The sequence below is a fragment of the Pelobates fuscus genome, chromosome 6, assembly GCF_036172605.1.
Source record: "Pelobates fuscus isolate aPelFus1 chromosome 6, aPelFus1.pri, whole genome shotgun sequence".
Taxonomy (NCBI): Eukaryota; Metazoa; Chordata; class Amphibia; order Anura; family Pelobatidae; genus Pelobates; species Pelobates fuscus.
The window spans coordinates 225087181-225106028 of NC_086322.1; the positions used below are offsets into that span (position 1 = coordinate 225087181).

At 41.9% G+C, this 18848-nt stretch overlaps 1 protein-coding gene across 1 annotated transcript in view; it reads left to right on the forward strand.

Annotated features, from left to right (window-relative positions):
• The window catches only part of SCD5 (stearoyl-CoA desaturase 5), a 158248-nt gene that overhangs the window by 126506 nt on the left and 12894 nt on the right, over positions 1–18848 (forward strand). The window contains exon 3 of the mRNA XM_063425360.1: positions 14203–14408. Coding sequence (XP_063281430.1) covers positions 14203–14408 — 206 coding nt within the window. The remainder of the gene's footprint in view (positions 1–14202; positions 14409–18848) is intronic.

Consider the following 18848-nt stretch of genomic DNA (forward strand, 5'->3'; position numbering starts at 1 on the left):
GGACTGGACAGAAGTGTGAAAGCAAATGAGACTGCAAGTGCAACATGTTTGAGGGAACTTCAAGATAGGCCATGATTTAAAGGGACACTGTAGCTAATTGAAGTGGTCTGGGTGCTGTGTCGCTTTTGCGCCTGGTTCACCTGGTTGCGTCTAGTTCTGCAATGTTTACATTGCAGTTCTAAGTCTGCCCTCAGTAGCTGTCTACCAGACAGCCACTGGGGGCGCTTCCGGACCTGTGGTCCGTTATATGACGGCGGACGTCCTCACACGCTGTATAAGAACCTCCAGTGTCAGTTTTTCCCCATAGGAAAGTAAGTATTGAATAATGCTTTTCTATTGGGAGATACTAATGTGTGCGCAGCCATTGCCGCGCATGCGCATTAGGTCTCCCCGCCGAGCAAAGTATACACAGTTATAGGTGATATTTTTTTCAATTACCTAAATTCCAGAGAAGTGACAGTATTCCTCTTTAATATTCTTTTGTTTGTTAAATAATTTGTGCTCAGTTTTGCTTTGCTGATATAGTGATACAGAAATGGGGGTAGCACTGGGAAAGCATCTTAACCCATTAACACTGTTAGTACGAGCTAACAATTTTGCCTTGAAGGGAGCTTGGATACTTACCTTCCGTGGCAATCCCGAATGATAACCCAGGCAGTCCCCTTGTGGCAAAGCAGGCGCTTACGGGCCATGTGATCGCGATGATAATTAATTAAAACAAAAAACACATTTAATTCTGTTAAATACACACTAAGAATTATATATGTAATTATATAGACCATTGTACAGTTTGCCTGCCCAATACGAAAACCAGCAAAATGGGTAAAATTATTCAAATACCTGTTAAGATTTTAGACTATTACTTGCATGCAATTCACTCTTCCCCTAACCAACCATTGTTTCATGTGCCACAAGCTCCTGGAGGAGCCTGCTAGCCAGCCTCATGCTCCAGGATTATGGGCCATACAAAATACCCTGCAAACTACTCTGTTCGTGTGATTTAGGATTATGTTGTTCGGGAACCAAACAACCTCACGAACCAGAGACCACCGGGAGCTTGTTAAGCCCAATTGACACTTTGTTACTAGTTCCACCGCAGTGTTTAATTGTTTGTCTGGGTGGCCGCAATTTGTATGAACGACCACGAGGTGGTGGAAGGGATTATCCTGTTTGTGTGGAAGTGTCAGGGGCGTGCCTAACTGTGTCTGAAATTGTATAAAAACAGGCCATCTGGCCAGATTAAAACATTGCAGCTTGTACTCCCAGAACTATGTGTTGTCTGGTTACTGTGAGGGGAAAGGGCTAATCATTGTTCCAGTGTGAAGGATTCAATGGGGAAAGTCCTTGTAAGTGCCATCCAGTGCCTGGTGGTGGATAGAGCGAGTTCCTCATTCGGCTCCAGGAAGAAGTGTTTGCAGGGTCCCAGTCAAGCCACGGCGAATGTGGGCAGAGGTGCTGTGGTTTGTCCCCTGTGAAGGTACCCAGCCAGGGGTACAAGGAGCTCCATTACATTTGACTCTGAGGGCTCTATTCTAACTACCACATGACATGCGCACTGTCGGATTTACCAGCATTGTAAAATCTATGGTTCGAATCGTCACTGTTAAATCTTAATTTCTTCTTGTCTTCAGTTGATTGATATATATACGTGTTTTGGTATATATAGTCTTGGGCCAAATGCTCGCCACAATAATATATGTCTATATTATTGAAAAGTACTAATACGCAATCTGACTTACGGTTTCTTCAGGTTTATTCTTAGGTACGGATACATAATAAAACAACAAATGATGTTACAGGATAATGGACATTCAACAGCAGATGGTAATTGCTGGACTTCTGATGGGACAGTTACACCTTGTACAGGAAAGAAAGCCATGAGCCAAGAGACAGCGCGCAACCTCGTATCCCTCTGTTACTATATATATGGGCCCATACTGATGTCAGACTATAACTCTAGCCATATGAGGACAAGACCCCCAAATCCACATTCCAGAGTTCTCATGCAAAGAAAGCCATGTGACTTAGACCATCTGTTACTTATGTCAATCCACACATCCATATTTAATCAATAGAAACATAGAATATGCAATATTATACAGGCATATACGCTAACCTTACCCTGAACCCCATTAAGACACTGACACAGGCTGTACTGTTGGAAATATTAGTTCACAGCTTTATTAATTATTATTTAATTAATTAAGGTATAACAAAATAGGGTCGTTGCCAACAAATATCATTAAAGCCAACATCCCCCCATATACATAACATACGGCAATAACAATAAAACTAACAGATTAGTCCAACATTACCACATTTCCGCCAGATTAAATAGTAGGGGTGTACCAAGACACCACTACACCCCAGGTTCAGAGCCACCAATGAGCTTGAACCTACCAATGAAGTGTAACACTGCCTAATCCACACTAAACCTCAGACCGCCCACTTCCTCCTCCAACTACCCCCCAGATTTATCCTGGCCATTCCCCACTGCTGTGACGAAAATGGGAAAACCTAACCTATCAACATTTGGGAGGGTGGGAGAGACAACTAACAGGTAAGTTTAGGTTTAGTTAAACTGGCCACTTCATAAAATAGCTGGTATATATACTCCTATAAAATCCTGCCCCCAGCTTACTAGCTGTCACTCAATTTCCCCTTAATGCTCGAACGAGCTCAAACCTACCAACCAAGTGTAACACTGCCTAATCCACACTAAAGGCTGCCCACTTCCTCCTCCATCTACCCCCCGATTTAACCTGGTCATTCCCCACCATAGCTCAGGACTTTATACCTAATGCTCCTGAGCACCCCCACCACACAGAAACAAGGCCTGTTGAAGATCGTCCTGAAGGTCCAAAATAAACAAGTCACACCCCACATCTGAAACATGTACACCATCCCTCCTGTAGTACCCGGGAAGCATGCCTTCCAACTCACAATGCCTCACTGCCACTCCACCAATACGCCTAATGAAGACTGCCATCATTTTATTGATTTTACCTTGACACCAAGCCACCGCAGCCGGGTCGATGTCGCCAGTGAAACAACAGAACCATCTCAGGCCACACCACCAACACACCTGGAACCAGTTCCCGAAGTTGGTCTACATCCATCTTCATCCACCTGACGAACTACCTTTTCAGGACCCCCCACTAATGCCTTGCCAACCAAAACCCCAAAAACCGAGCCACTCTAGTGTCACCAAATTCAGAGGAAAGCCCAGCTGCACGCCTTGTCTCCGAACTGCGATTCTCTTTTGTGCCCAATAGATGTAAGAGTGGCCCACAAACCAGGCCACCCAATCTAAAATGTAAACAGAATCAGTGAAAAGGCATAAAACAAACAAACACCCCCAACTCCACACTCATTAAACCAAGTGTTCGGGCCGTAAGTAGGACTTAAACCGTATCGATTCCCACCTACCTATACGTTTCACCAACTCCTCACCTAAACCCAATCGGGACGCCTCCGTCGCTGCCCCGATCCGAAAAGAATGGATTCCAAACTGCATGGGATCCAAACCTAGTCTCGTCAAGCCCATCCGAAAAACCTGAATGAATTGAAACCTCGACAAAGCTGAACCATCCCCATGTACCAAAAAACAACCCATTACCTCTGGGCAAAGTTCCCAATAGCTCGATGCACATGAAACTGGGCAGACTCTTGACCCAGGGAGGGAAAATAATGTCACCAAACAACCTTTACCAAATACATAGGTCTTGGAACGGCCCAACCGAATCACCACCCTATCGGCCCGTAAGTCGATGTCAGAGGGTTGAACCCTTCCGACTACAGCCCGAGCGCTACTCCCTAACTGACCAATCCAAAAGGTCCCGAAAAACGCCCACGAGAAGGCAATGGAAAATAACCCCACCACATAAGGAGACAAACACACTGCTGGCAGCACTCCCACTAATTGCTGAAGGACCTCAAAAGATACAGGTCTCCTAGCATCCACTGATTTCGTACCCCTCCGAAAACCCCTCAAGACTTGACGAATGAGAAAATGCTTGGTAACGTCTTCCCAACCCTGTAACTTAAAAAGAAATGCCAATGCCACCATATTCCTGTCGATCACAGATGGAGACAGACACTGGGCAAACAACCACAATAAGGTATCCAACAGCCCCTCCTGTGACTGGGAAACCCCCGCATGACCTACCACCTCATCTCATGCAACCCAAACCTTGACATAAGCAGCCCACGTGCCAGTCGCCTAAGAATTTGTTATGAATCCTCCAAGCAGGATGTCCTGAGCTGCCACATCTCTTCAGGACACGCCTGTCCCTTCTCTTGCACCCTCGGAGCCACCATCCGAAATCGTTCCCATTGTGAACGAGATAAGGAATCAGCCACCACATTCAACAACCCAGGCACGTGACGTGCCCAAACACCAATATTAAATGACATACAAAACAACACAAAATGCCTCAATAAGTGCACCACCGGGATAGAAGATGCAGATAAGCAGTTAACAGCATGAACGACCGCCACCAAAAGAGGTGGAGATAGACTACGTCACCCAACCAAAAGAGGTGAAGATTGACTAAGAAGCCTTAGACAAAGGGAATCCTATTGGATCTTTAAGATGGGCACACTCTAGAATAGGGGACTTAACAAAGATCTGGACCTGGCAGCGTTCTAACACTCGAGAGAGACACATACATTATCCTAATAATACAACTCAATATACTCTTAATCCATACCATACTTTCAAATACAATTCCATTTCTCTATTGATATTTGAATCTATATTTATTCTATTTTAAGTTTATTTTTATATTTGTTTCAATTTTATTTTGATTTTATTTTTTTATTTTATTTACTTTTATTTTTATTTTCTATTTATTTTTATTTTTATTTTCACCTATTTTACCTTCATTTACTATTACTTTTATTCATTTATTTTTGTTTATACTATTTTATCTTCTAGTTTCTCCTCACAAGTGCTACATATTTATGCACTCCCTCTAACCCAGCATATTAACACATACTATATTCATAGTTCTCTTTACATATCCTCTATATTATACATCTAGTACTGATTTGTACACCCAGATTCTCTAACATATATTCTCCAGTATATGCATCCAGATGTTTCTTTTCTGTATATACCTAAATGCATCGTTCAACGACCCACAGTCACTATGGAATAAAATTATTGTCCCCATTTCTCCTTTACAAAATCAGCAACATAAAATATTATAAATAAAACTTTAATTATAATTATTCAACAGTAACAAGTTATAAACACGAAGTATCATTCATGAAGGAAAGCATACCCACATATTAAGGAATTGGAAACGTGCAGCTACTAAGAAATAGCTTATTTCATACGGCATTAACCATATATATGCCTCATATCTCCTAATGTTTATTCTGCACCTTTGTATTATTTGTAAATATAAATTGTTTAAGTGCTTATTTATACCATTCTCATATTTCGCAAAAGGACTGCTGTATAAAATATAAAATATGTCTTAAAACACAATACTCTTTTTTCTTCTACAATGCCCTATGTGCAAAATAAACAAATATAAAAAAATCAACAAATAGAATCATACTTTTAATTCAGTTCACCTCCACAGATGAAACAAATGAAATTAAAGACTGGGGACCTATAAAAGAAACCCTTCTCACCACTCGGAATCCATTACTATTCCCTGAAGGGGTAAGCGCAGACTTACAAAACGTAGGATTTTGACGAATACCAATAAACATCTACAATGGGTGAATCCAGAGAGCCACCGTAATCTCACTCCATCTGCACAAACGCGAATTACCAGAGTGACCTACAAGTGGTGGGAAGTGCTCCCTCGAAGCTCGTGGACCTGAAACTCCTATTCTCCACTGACATCATATTGTCTACTCTTAAGGAATCTAAACAACACACTTAAGGCACCTTTATGTTCGTAACCGACAGACCAGGCATCCAGCCAACAGCCTTACATCAAAGTATCTGAGACCAATGGATTCACCGGGCACTCAGGTCGGACTTTTATTCTCACTTTTCTTTTTCATTTTCTTTTTTCTTTTTCTATTGTTCCTATTTCATCTCATTTCTGCATCCCCTCCATATATCATTTTTTTTATCCCACTTTTTACTGTAGAGCTCCACAGCTCCTGGATTTCCATATAGATATATTTGTATAAATTTTTATATTCTTTTCACAATTCTATATATTTCCCCCCCCCCACACACATTTATACTTTGAGTTTTTTTGCCCTACCCTCTTCATTTTAAGGAGCCCTAGAGTGTGCACACACGGATGTTAACTACAACGGTAAAAGTAACTTGTTTTAATTAATATATGTTCTATTACCTACCCTCAATGCATTATCTTTAATATTGTATACACCTTACTCAATGTTTTATGATCCAATAAGAGAAATAAAATTCTTAATTTTTTAGATTTTCCGTCTTAAGTATTTTATGTATATGTTCTTCATGTTTGCACTTTTATTCATGTTAAATATTGAATGACTGCCATGTTGTCCGTAAAAAAAGATAACTTTCTTGTCCACCAGCATCTCCCTCCACAATGCCAAAGCCACCACCAACGGGAAAAACTCAAGAAACCTGAAGCGTCCGTGAACAACTCAATGTCTTTGTCGAACCTGCCGCCTCTTGAAAGAAAACCCGCCTGTTAAATTCACACAAAAACGATTTCCAAACCCACAAATCCGCCTTCATGGCCCCAGTGACCCTGACAAAGTGAAGCGGGGACCCGACCCCACAAGTAGCCCGGGCCAAAAAACAGTTAAAAACCCTCTCCATGGGAATCACCTGGAATGCAAAGTTCAGACTGCCAATCAGAGACTGCCCCTAACATGTGCCACGAGCTCCCGAAGTGCAATCAACTTGTCCCTAGGCAGCCGACACGCCCCTGCCTCCGAGTCGATTTACAAACCAAAAAAAGTTAAGACAGGTGGTAGAGCCCACTGTCTTGTCCGCCGCCAATGGGACCCCAAACAAATGGGTCACCCATTCCAAAGACCGTAAGGTATGGCCACAACGATCATAACCGCATAAAAAGTCATCACGATAATCAGGAATCCCTGCCTTTATAATATTTTATGTTGCTGATTTTGTAAAGGAGAAATGGGGAGGAGTGTATTGAAGGATTTTGAGTGTGGTTTCAGAACCCAATGGACAATAATTTTATTCCATAGTGACTGTGGGTCGTTGAACGATGCATTTAGGTATATACAGAAAGGGAACATCTGGATGCATATACTGGAGAATATATGTTAGAGAATCTGGGTGTACAAATCAGTACTAGATGTATAATATCGAGGATATATAAAGAGAACTATGAATATAGTATGTGTTAATATGCTGGGTTAGAGGGAGTGCTTAAATATGTAGCACTTGTGAGGAGAAACTAGACGATAAAATAGAAGTATAAACAAAAATAAATGAATAAAAGTAATAGTAAATGAAGGTAAAAATAGGTGAAAATAAAATTAAATAGAAAATAAAAATAAAAGTAAAAGTAAATAAAAAAATAAAATAAAATTAAAATAAAATTGAAATAAATATAACAATAAACTTAAAATAGAATAAATATAGATTTAAACTTTTCGAAGTAGGCACATGAAATGGAACAGCCCATAGACAAGCAAAGGTCCACAAAATAAGCCCCGTTGAACAGGCAACCTAACAAATGGTGACAATCCGGATGGATCGGCAGTAATCGAAAAGCCGACTCCACGTCAGCTTTCGCCATCAACACCCCATGTCCTGCCTTCCGAACCAACTCGACCGTCAGGTCAAATGATGCGTAGAAGACAGAAGACAGGTCTGTCATCATTCACCGAAGACCCTTTCGGATACGATAAATGATGGATCAAGCGGAACTTACCCATCTCCTTCTTAGGCACCATGCCCAAAAGGGAAATTCGTAAATCTGCCAAAGGAGGTTTCGAGAACGGCCCCACCATTCTACCTAGCCAAACCTCTTTAGCTAACTTATCATGAACCACCTCTGGGTGCTCCACAACAGTCCTCAAGACGTCACACAACTTCCCCGAACCCCTTTCTCGAAACGGAATAACAAACCCCTTTGAAAACCTGTCTAACAGTAAATGTGCGTCACCCTGGTTACCGTAATGGCTTAGCCAGGGCAACATTGCACTGACCTCCACCGGTGTTGACCCCAGTGGAAGTGGATGGCGCTGCCGCACTTCCGGCTCCTCCGGCAGATGAAGACTTCCCATGCTTGAAGCATCTGTTGAGGCCATGTGCCCCCCCCCCCCCCCCGCAGCCTGAATATTCCTGCTTAAATTTACACGTGGCACCCCACTTGCATTGTCCCTCATTAAAAATCCAGCAGAACCCTTTCTTAGAACTGGCCGACGAAGACTAGGTTGAACCTGTGCTGGCCCCTCCTTAAAGGGCGATGCCTTCTGAGCCATCATCAGTTTTATCCATAGGGGTAGGTCCATTTGGTCCAACCACATACCAGGATTAGCCGACAGACGTTGGCAGACCTGCTCATCGTATTTCCACCACCCCGAACCCCCATTAGTACGATAGGCCTCCCAGGTCCCATCCAAATAGCAGAAAAACTGGGAAAACAATGTCTCCCCCACAACACTAGCCAATATGCAGACTGCCCGAAGCCAATTCCCAAAAGACTTGGGTATCTTCCGATACCGCAGTCACTTTTCCTCCTTCTTCGCATCCTTTTTATCCTCCTCATGCAGGTCAGTATATTCATCCAAGGGAAGGAGCGAGAAAATGTATAAAAATTCACCCCGCCATATCTTTCATTCACTTCCATTTTAAATGACAGCCCAAATGCCCCTCAAATGACACATGCATATTCTCCCTGGCTGCATCAGGAATATCACCCAACTCTGCCCGCTCACTGACCCCAGCTGAAGTCCCCTACCCAAGGAAAGTCACCGTTGACTCACCCTTTGCACCGCCCTTTCACAGTCGCCGTAACCGCCGATGTCGCCCCACCTCCCGGGAGACCCCACACCCGACTAAAGTACGCCTTCCATGTGTCCCCCTCAGCCCAAGTGTTCAGAAAAGACCTAAATCTATCCAAAAGATTGTAGTGAATGTAGTGCAGAAGAAGACTCACCGCCAGAACCCCTGGCCGTAGAAGACTGCGGGGTCACTGTCCTTCCATCCACCTCGTGAGGGTCAGAAGTAGCATCATAACTTCTGCATCAGAAACTTAGGAGAAGGGCTTGCCGACCTGCAGGATCTCCCTCACGGCCCAAGGGCCCTTCGATTGGGAAGAGAGGGCAGGAGGACCTGGAGGCAAGGTGAGGATCTTGGAAGCAGGCTGTGTGGAGCGTTGCCACGTGTTACCATGGAGTGTTGCCATGGTAACACGTGGCAATGCTCCACACACCTTTCTGCATGCGGGAGGACAGGAGAGCCTCCAGCATACTAGAGCTAACCACCACCGGACCACCAGAGCTGGCGGTGTCGTCCCTTCCTTCACCAAAGGTAAGAAGAAGGGAGGGGGATAAAGATTTTACTAATGCATAGGATTATTATATATAAAAAAAAACACACAGCACCCCCCACACCGCACTCCTCACACACACACACACACACCACTCCTCACACACACACAGCGTCTCTCACACACAGCACCCCTCCCTCCAAACACACAAAGCAACCCCCCCCACACACATCACTCCTCACACACAGCACCCCTCACACACATACCATCCCTCAGACACACACACAGTAGCCCTCAAACACGTATAGCTTCGGGAGTAGTCTCAGTTTATGTCTCTCGTTTAGGAGTTTATTCTTACTGAACGCCATTCTAATCCCATTCGAATAGCCGAACATCAGTGGAAGGTATGTGTCCAGCGGTGTTCGCACCATCGAGTATCCGATTTGAGTTCCAGGCACTCAACGACCAAACACCGTGCATTGTGCTCGCATCTTAAGATGGCCACCGCCACATGTTCGAATGCCAATATGAACCGCTTCGGGAGTTCGAAGTGCCGCTTCACCAACAGTTTATTACAGGGACCATAGTCACAGGGCAGGAGGCTGACAAACAGGCTTCTCCAAAAGCCAGTGGCGAGGTTACTTTCGCCACAGTATGTATTGCATTTGTTGGAGATAATAATAATTTACTAATAAATATAATCTTAATTTCACCTATAATTTAAATTTTTATTCCTGTGAGTTGTGTGTAGGCAGGGCCCCAGTGCACTGCTTTGCCCGGGGGCTCTTAATGTTGTAAAGATGGCACTGCTCTTCAATATCTGTTTACTTTTCTGTTCTAGCAACACTTAATTTGCCCATGGAATATGCAACATTTTGGTTTAAGGGAAATGCACTTTGTCTTGGTTTTGGATAAATGTTTACTATCTACGCTAAACTTTGTACATTGTAATTTTCTTGAATGTTTATCTATTCTATCCTATTACTCATCTCCAATGTATTGCTTGACTAAAATAATAAAACAAGATCCATTATATGAACTTCTGATTCATTTTGCTACAAAAGTTAAATGAACACACAAAGCGGCACAACCACAATAGATTGCTGGAAGCTCCTAGAAGTGATTTTTGAAATCCCCATTTCATTTTGTATTAGGACATCTGATCTTGATGTCTGAGAAGAGAAACAAGTATTACATTTTCTTCCAGGTTCTCATTGGCTTACACCTGTAATTAGGGGTGGGCTATAAGAGCTGAAGCAGAATCCTATGTATAAAGGTACAGGGTTTCCATTACCGGAGAGTACCTGGAGAACAAATAACTATTTTCTCTTTCTCTATTTGTCAATTCTATTATGGCGGTGAGCTGTGCTGTATATGTGCATGTGTACCCAAGTATATGGATGTTATTGCTGCACAACAAGTCAACAACTCCCTTCATTGTCTTGTTTTTCTTGCGCTTGAGATGATGCAGTATGGTAGTGTGTTAGGAGGTATATGTCTGCGTGTGTGTTTTTCTGGAAAATGTTAAACTGTGGAGTGTATTGAGAAGTCATATCTTGTGCCCCGCCATCTAAATACTTCATCAGGCACCATGATTAGTCATTTCAGGTCTTCAGGTATTTCCAGTCAGATGCAATAACTCTCAGAGCCACACATTTTCTCTGGTGCTTTCTTAGTTCCATTCCAGGCCAAACACTGACAGAAAGGCTTATCAACAGTAGAACAATGTCCTGTACCTGTGGTGCCCATAAGTAGGAAGAGAAGTGACAGCAACCCTGTGGAAGTACAGAGCTTCTTCTGTCAAGACGATCTGTAGAGGAGGGGCTGAGCAATGGAAGTGAGGTAATGAGGGAAAGGTGTAACACAAAATAGCAAGAACTTTTGAAAACATTCAGAGATTTACAGAAGGAGGAGTGAGAGAATGTAAAAGGACCACTATAGGCACCCAGACCACTTCAGCTTAATGAAGCGGTCTGGGTGCCAGGTCCAGCTAGGGTTAACCCATTTTTTTTATAAACATAGCAGTTTCAGGGTTAATCCAGCCCTCAAATCCTGTAGTGGCTGTCTCACTGACAGCCGCTAGAGGCGCTTGCGTGATTCTCACTGTGAAAATCACAGTGAGAGCACGCAAGCGTCCATAGGAAAGCATTGATAATGCTTTCCTATGAGACCAGCTCAATGCGCGCGCAGCTCTTGCCGCACGTGCGCATTCAGCCGAATGGGAGGAGAGGAGGAGGATCGGAGGAGAAGAGCTCCCCGCCCTTGCGCTAGAGAAGGGTAAGTTTTAACCCCTTTAATCTCCCCAGAGCCCGGCGGGAGGGGGTCCCTGAGGGCACTATAGTGCCAGGAAAAAGAGCATGTTTTCCTGGCACTATAGTGGTCCTTTAAAGAGGATGAAAAGCAATATAAAAATGTGGAAAGGGGATGTGGTGTGGCTAGAGGAGCTAAACGTGCTGATGTTGTGCTCAGATATAAGCCCAGGAAAAGAGCTAAATTGCCTTTAGCCTTACTACTACTTATCATTTGCCGGCTATCAGGCTGTTGTTCAACAGGCCTCGCAGCATCAGGTTTCCAAAATGGAGGTAATGCGGATTAAAATGAGTCCCTGGAGGATATAGAGTCACTGACCTCCCCATGGATATATATCACACAAAACTTAGTCGGATGAAGACCCTTTACCAAAGGGGACATTAAATGCTACTCAACTGAGTTATGACAGGTATGGAAGGTATTCAAGTTCCAAAGGGAAAGAGGAGAATTTCACCAAATGATTAAAGTGGCCAAAGCTGGAGAGGAAGACTGTGTTGAGAGGCTGATCATATGCAGGATTGGGTGGAGAATCTATTGCAGTATACACCGATTGTCTCATGCTCTGTGGCTTAATAGCAGGCCCCATCTTGATTTAAGAATTTCCCCCCATGCAAGGTGCCTGAGTCTGTAGGCCAGCATACCATACTACCATTTACTCAGATGATTGAGTTGATGGATCTGACAGTGAGGGAAGAACCACCAATGATAGTCAAGGTAAGGTGCAATGGCCCCCATGGAGGCCCCACAGACATTATAGCAGTCACCAGGAATGCTGCCGTGAGATTTGCCTTTATGTGTAACTCAAGAGTTTTACAGATGAGCTTTGAAGGATGCTCTGTGGCTATCTACAACGACCTACCCTTCCTTCAACGTGCTTGCAGAGAGGTACTGGTTGGCACCAGTCACCAGACTGCTGTGCGATCATTCCATCGCATATAGAAGGTGAATAACAGGTTCCCAACTAATTGCCCATAGGGATGCTATCCTGATGCTGTCCACTTTAGAGGACCCAAATGTGTTTCTGGCAATTGGAGATAATAGTAGATGGGATCGATTTAACCATAGAGTTCTTAGCCGAACAGCCACATGCTTTGCACTCTCAGTAAAACCCAGCATATTTTACCGAATACTGTCCTTTTACTATATGTTTGCCAAGTTGAATATATATTTTTGTTTTTGAGTAACATCTCTTAGAGTGTCTTGCAGATGTCATGTCACCTTTTATTAATGTTCTTATTACTCATTTCTTACTGTCTTGCTTATTTGTCCATGAGTACATTGCAAATTTCAATAAAATACAAATTGATTAAAAAAAAAAAAAAGTAAAGAGAAAATGGAAAATATGGAAAGGGAATGGATTAACAAGGGCTGGAGGGCACTGGATGAGTGGGTGAGTAATAGTAAATGCGGGACAATAAAAAAATAGGGAAGGGCAAACTGAAGAGGGAAAGGACAACTATGGAAAAGAGGGGCATTGAAAGATAAAGAAGCAAGGCAGTGAAAAAAAGGAGAAAATTCTAGGGAAAAGACAATGAAATAAGTGATAAAGTGTGAAAGGGAAGATATGAAGTTTGAAAGAGGGAAATAATACGGAAGAAAGGAAGGAAAGATATGGAGAACAGGAAAAGAGCAGAAAACTTAAAAATGGGGTGCAGCAAGTATGCGAGAGAAGAGCTAAATCTACAGGAGTGTTGTGAAAGTAATGAATGGAGGAGAAATACCTCCTTTAACTGCTGTATATATTTTTATTTATCTATTTTGCAAGTGGACTTGAATAAAGTAACTTTAAAGGAACACACCAGCACCACAACCACTGCAATCTACTGAAGTTCGCATGGTGCTAGGTATGCCTGGATGCCCTAATTGGGTAAGTAGTTAAAGCATTTAAGAATGGTTTCTTGTTTGGGGTCTGCTGGTGGTCATCTGCCTCTGCAGCCTTGAAGCTCCCTTCCCTGAGCTAGCCTGGCACTGAGCTGAGTTCTCAACTGATGTTCTCAGCCAATGAGCCGGCTCTGCAGGGATTAGCTGAGGGAAACTCATTGCAGGAGCATCCGGGCTCCAGAGGAGGAGGTTGCCTGTGCTCAGGAGACCTCAAGTAAATTGTCAAACTAATCTTAGACTACTTACTCTGGGAGGGATACAGGGGACTCCTGGCAACATATCCATTACAGCTGGCTGTAGTGTTTACAGTCCTTGTAGTGTTCCTTTAAACTGACAACAGAACTGCCACAAACCCTTTGCCTTTAATACTCTTGTTAAACACAAAATTGACTGTATGTGTGGCTCTCAACTCACATTTGAGGAACCTCCTTCATGTTACTACATGGACCTTTAGTATATTCTTGTTCCAGGTTAATATTATATTCTATAAGTGTAAAGCATTTATATTTAGATATAGTTTTCTATTGAAAACTTGAAGCATGAAGTAGTTAAAATGTTCTTGTTTCATCCATTGCAGAATGACATATTTGAGTGGGCTCGAGATCACCGTGTGCATCACAAGTTTTCTGAGACGGATGCTGATCCGCACAATGCACGGCGAGGATTCTTTTTTGCTCATCTAGGATGGCTGCTGGTCCGCAAACACAAAGAAGTAATTGATAAAGGAAGAAAGTTGGATTTACAAGATCTTTTGGCTGACCCAGTTGTTATGTTCCAGAGAAAGTATGTGAGACCAGCTGACTCTTATCAACTTATTTACTTTTTCTTTTTTGTTTTCTTTAATCTCTGTTTCTGGTTTTACGAATCCCCCTTCCCCCCACCCCCCCTCTCCGCCCCCCCAAAAAACAAAAAACTGATTTACAGAATTGCCAATGCAAAAAAACATGGACCAAACTATGATAGTAGAATATAATGTCATTGGGGTCATTGTCAAGGGTCACTTTAAGAACATAACAACTGTGAATAATTGCAACGTCCATGATGCAGAGAATTACTTGCACCCCCTCTCAGCTCTCAGAATGGTTTCTATTTGCAGTGGTTGGTAAAATAATTGTGAGTAATATGCAGCCCCCAGTGCTATCAGCCAAGCTGCTGGAACTAGGCTGTGGGTCACTTTTCGAAAATCTCTCTGTCACAGTCCAAGGGAAAAATAATTTAAATAAGATATTAGGGCTTCCTGAAGGCTCTATTTTAGCATTATTATCAATTTTTCTTGACTCCTTTACCTATTTAGCCAGTTTACCAGGGAGAGGGGCTTGTACTTATACATTTACTGTATCCTACTAATTTTGGACTGTCTCTCATCTAGATTGTTTGATTATTACTTTTTCACCCACTTGATACTATCTGACACAAGTATCTAGTGTGTTTTGTTACATATTATTTACTTACCTGGATGGGAAACTTTTCCCTATGGATTTATACTTTCAAATGTATAATTTAGCCCTCTCCACACTGGTTTAATTTTTATTTTTACAGGGTTACCATCCGTTTAGCTTGTGTTATTATGCTATAATAGGCTAGCACAATAAAGGCCATATACTGCTTTATTTTAGCATTGCTATTGGATAAACCCAGAATATTTATCTTTAGAGGTAAAGGAGTAGGCATGCACGGCTAGTTATTTCACTCTATACACTTCTTGGGATTTTGATATGATATGCGATCCCCCCTTTGTTTAGTACTGTATATACTTTAGTTACTTTGTACTTGTTAGCACTTAATATTCATACTTTTCCAGGTCACACTTACCCACATCTAGTAGGCTAAGTGGGTATTGTGCGCATATTCACCTTTGGTATACCCTCACTGTCTTATTAAACTCCATGCTTACTAGACAAGAGCAGATGGAGATAGAGCACATAGCACTCAGGCCTTGTGGCTGACAGGAAGGTCGTTCTAGGGACATTTTGTGCTGTCTCATTAACATTGGGCTCAAAGAGGAGAGTCTCCACAAAGCTTGAGAGCAGCACTGATCCCCCAATTCCTGCTCACAGTTCACAATTTTAATGTTGCCAGATAATTGATCCCTCTTTTTTGGAAGAAACTAATAAGCCCTCTATTGATTCTGTGGTTTTCTAAAATGGAGCATCTCCGCTCAGTTGAGGAACTAATGTTTAGCAACTCTGATATAATGCCACGGTATATGGCAATCTTGGCCCACTACTTCCATGGACAGGTGTCAACTCATATTTCATTCATTTAACTCCCAAAATGAGAAGGTTATGGACTTATTGAAGGGTCTTTTCCTGGTTGTAATTTGACTGAAACACATCTTTCCCTCCTCGGGATGATCTTTTCCAACATTTTTCTCCAAATCATCACCCTTTACCTTCTTTCTTGGTTTTCTTTCTACTCTTTTTCTTTTATGCTTTTTTGTACCTATACACCTGTTTTAGATGTGCTCCATATACTCTGTTTGTTAATGTCTTTGAAGTGTTTTTTTTTTTTTTTTTTAAATAACCCAGACTATGTATAATTAACTCTACATACTTTTGGGAGTCTCCTATCTTCTGCCATGTGACCCCATACTGTGTGAAATGCTGTTTTTTTTTTTTTTTGGGGGGGGGGGGGGGGGGGGGTTGAGTCTTTGAAACACTATATATAGTGAAAAAGTAAATTTTTACACAAAAGCTAAGATGTGTGTAGAATTAAGGCTTATTTAAAGGCACTCTATTAACAATACAGCTAAAAGATTTCAAATTGGAAGATTGATACTTTAAAATTATAGCAAGTCACATGTTTAGCATACAGTAAGATCAATGTAGGCTATCAGAATGTAATACAGACCCTGCATTATGAGGGGGGGTCCTTTCTGTGTCTCTTCCCCTCTTTTACCTCTGTAGATGCCAGTCCACTGTTTAGGCAGGTGGACATCATAATTTTTTCAGCTTGTTTAGCTGAACTTTACACAGTTTTTTTGCTGTTTGTATATATATATATATATATATATGTCCTTGTGTATGATTTGGATAGACACCATACACATTTTTTTGCCATTATGTCCTTCTTTTGGTTATTCCTTCTATTTTTGTTTCCCTTTAGGTTCAATAAAGGTAGGGCTCCCTTTGTATACATGTTATTCTCCATCTGTACCACTAGCCCAATTTTCTGTATTTTCAATATTTAGTGGGTTACTCCCACAATTAGGAGAATAATAGTGAGTTCCTTTTTGGAGTTGACCGGCTAGTCCTTAGATTTTGGGACTCGTTGGCTAACCCCTATTGCTTTACGTGTTATAGACCCTGCATTATGTTTACATTCATGCATTTTAAGCTAAAGAACTTCTAATCTCTTAGCATTTCCTCTACAAGTAGAATGAAGTAGCACATCTGAGAAGGCCTGCAACTAAAGAGCTCATTAACTTTAAAGGTCAACCTTGCTGTACAATCACAACAGGAAGATGTGTATTTGGGCTCTAATAACTCAATTTTAAACAGGCAATGTTTTGCAAAAGCAGCTTAAAAAATAGGACTGAAGCCAGTGGTAGCAGATGTCTGTTTTAAATGAATGCTCATTTGTTTTAAGGAGACAGTCTATACAGTAACTACCAAGGAAATGTGTTCTCTGGAGTGATGAATCAGGCTTCAGTATCTGATAGACTTGTGCATGGCAAATACAAATTGGTTAGTCCAAATTGATTCATCCTAAAAAAAATTGGTTTGGGTAAACTGTCCATGTACCATTGCTGCTTGCCTGATACTAATATTAAAATAAAAAAAGATCCAAACAAGAAAAAAACTGTGTCTCAAGAATAAAAATAATCTAAGTGAGCCCTATGACTAAGTTGGCCCATTCACACTTTGAAATCCCAGTCAGACCTTCTAACTCATTGGCTTGAAAGCCAACCAATCAGAGTGCACAGCTGTTACTATTGTGTGGTTCTAATGGAGAAAAAGCAGGATCTCCCCCCCATTTCTATATCAATAGATGATGGGTGGACCATACTAATATTATTTCATTAGCCTAACCTGCCACTATTTAGCAAGTTTCCCATTTTTAATTTTATATAGTATCTTCTTATAGGCCAAGGGCAGGAGCAGGGGGGCAACCAGGTCCCACCCACCCTTGTATTTTACAGACCCTATCCCCATAGGAGGGGGCCTTTCTTAGAGGCTTGACAGCAAGTGCATTCTAGCCACCACATAAGATAACTCTCGCACCACCGAGGAACTTAACAAATTACAAAACAAACAACATGGCTCACCTATTGCCTGTTTTGAGATATTCAGACGGCCACTAGAAGTGCTTCCTGTGTCAGTGCTGGCATTCAGCGTCTCCACCTTCTGCATGGAGACGCTGAAGTCTTTTATAGAGGTGCATTGATTCAATGCATCTCTATGAGTAGATGCTGATTGTCACAGCACAGCATTTGCCGCACATGCACCATTGCCTCCCAATGCTCTCCTATGGAAATGCAATGGATTGGCTGATTTAATAAAAATTGATTATCTCAGCCACGGAGTTGGAGCCATGCGGAGACAGCCACGCCAAGACCATGATGGTATGGGAAAAAGTTTGAAAATGGGGATGCAAGTAACATAAGCAACTCAACAGGCATGGGTGCAAGTGATATAAGTGGGGGGGGGGGGGGGGGAGAAGTGGGGGGTGCAAGTGACTCAAGAGACATATGGAGGTGCAAGAGACACAAGTGTGGTTCAAGTGACAAAAGAGACACAAGGTGTGCAAGTAATGCAAGGGGGTGCAGGTAGCACAAGGGGGATAAAATACATTAAAGAGGGAGTAAAAAACACAATAGGGGGTAAGACATTCAATGCATACTGTATTTTCATATTGACAATGCTTGCAATATCCATCACTTGAATATTCTTCTATAATTACATTTTAATATTTTTGTATGCACTGGAACACTCCAGAATTCTACTATTCTGGTGCTTTAGAAATAAAATAATGTTTTGTATTTACGTGTTTAATACAAAATCAACACATGTTCTCCATTTGTCACGGACATAACACACGTGAAGTGAAATGTAATTAAATAAACTTTATTAGCCAGAGATAGAGGACAGGGTAAGCAGCCTGGTTTCTCATGCTGCCATCAATCATTACAATTAAGAGGACAACTGTCTGCTAGTTCATTGAACTTTTACCTCAGGCTTTGTAAAACCATACAGTACATTAACAATGGTTATATTTAATGTG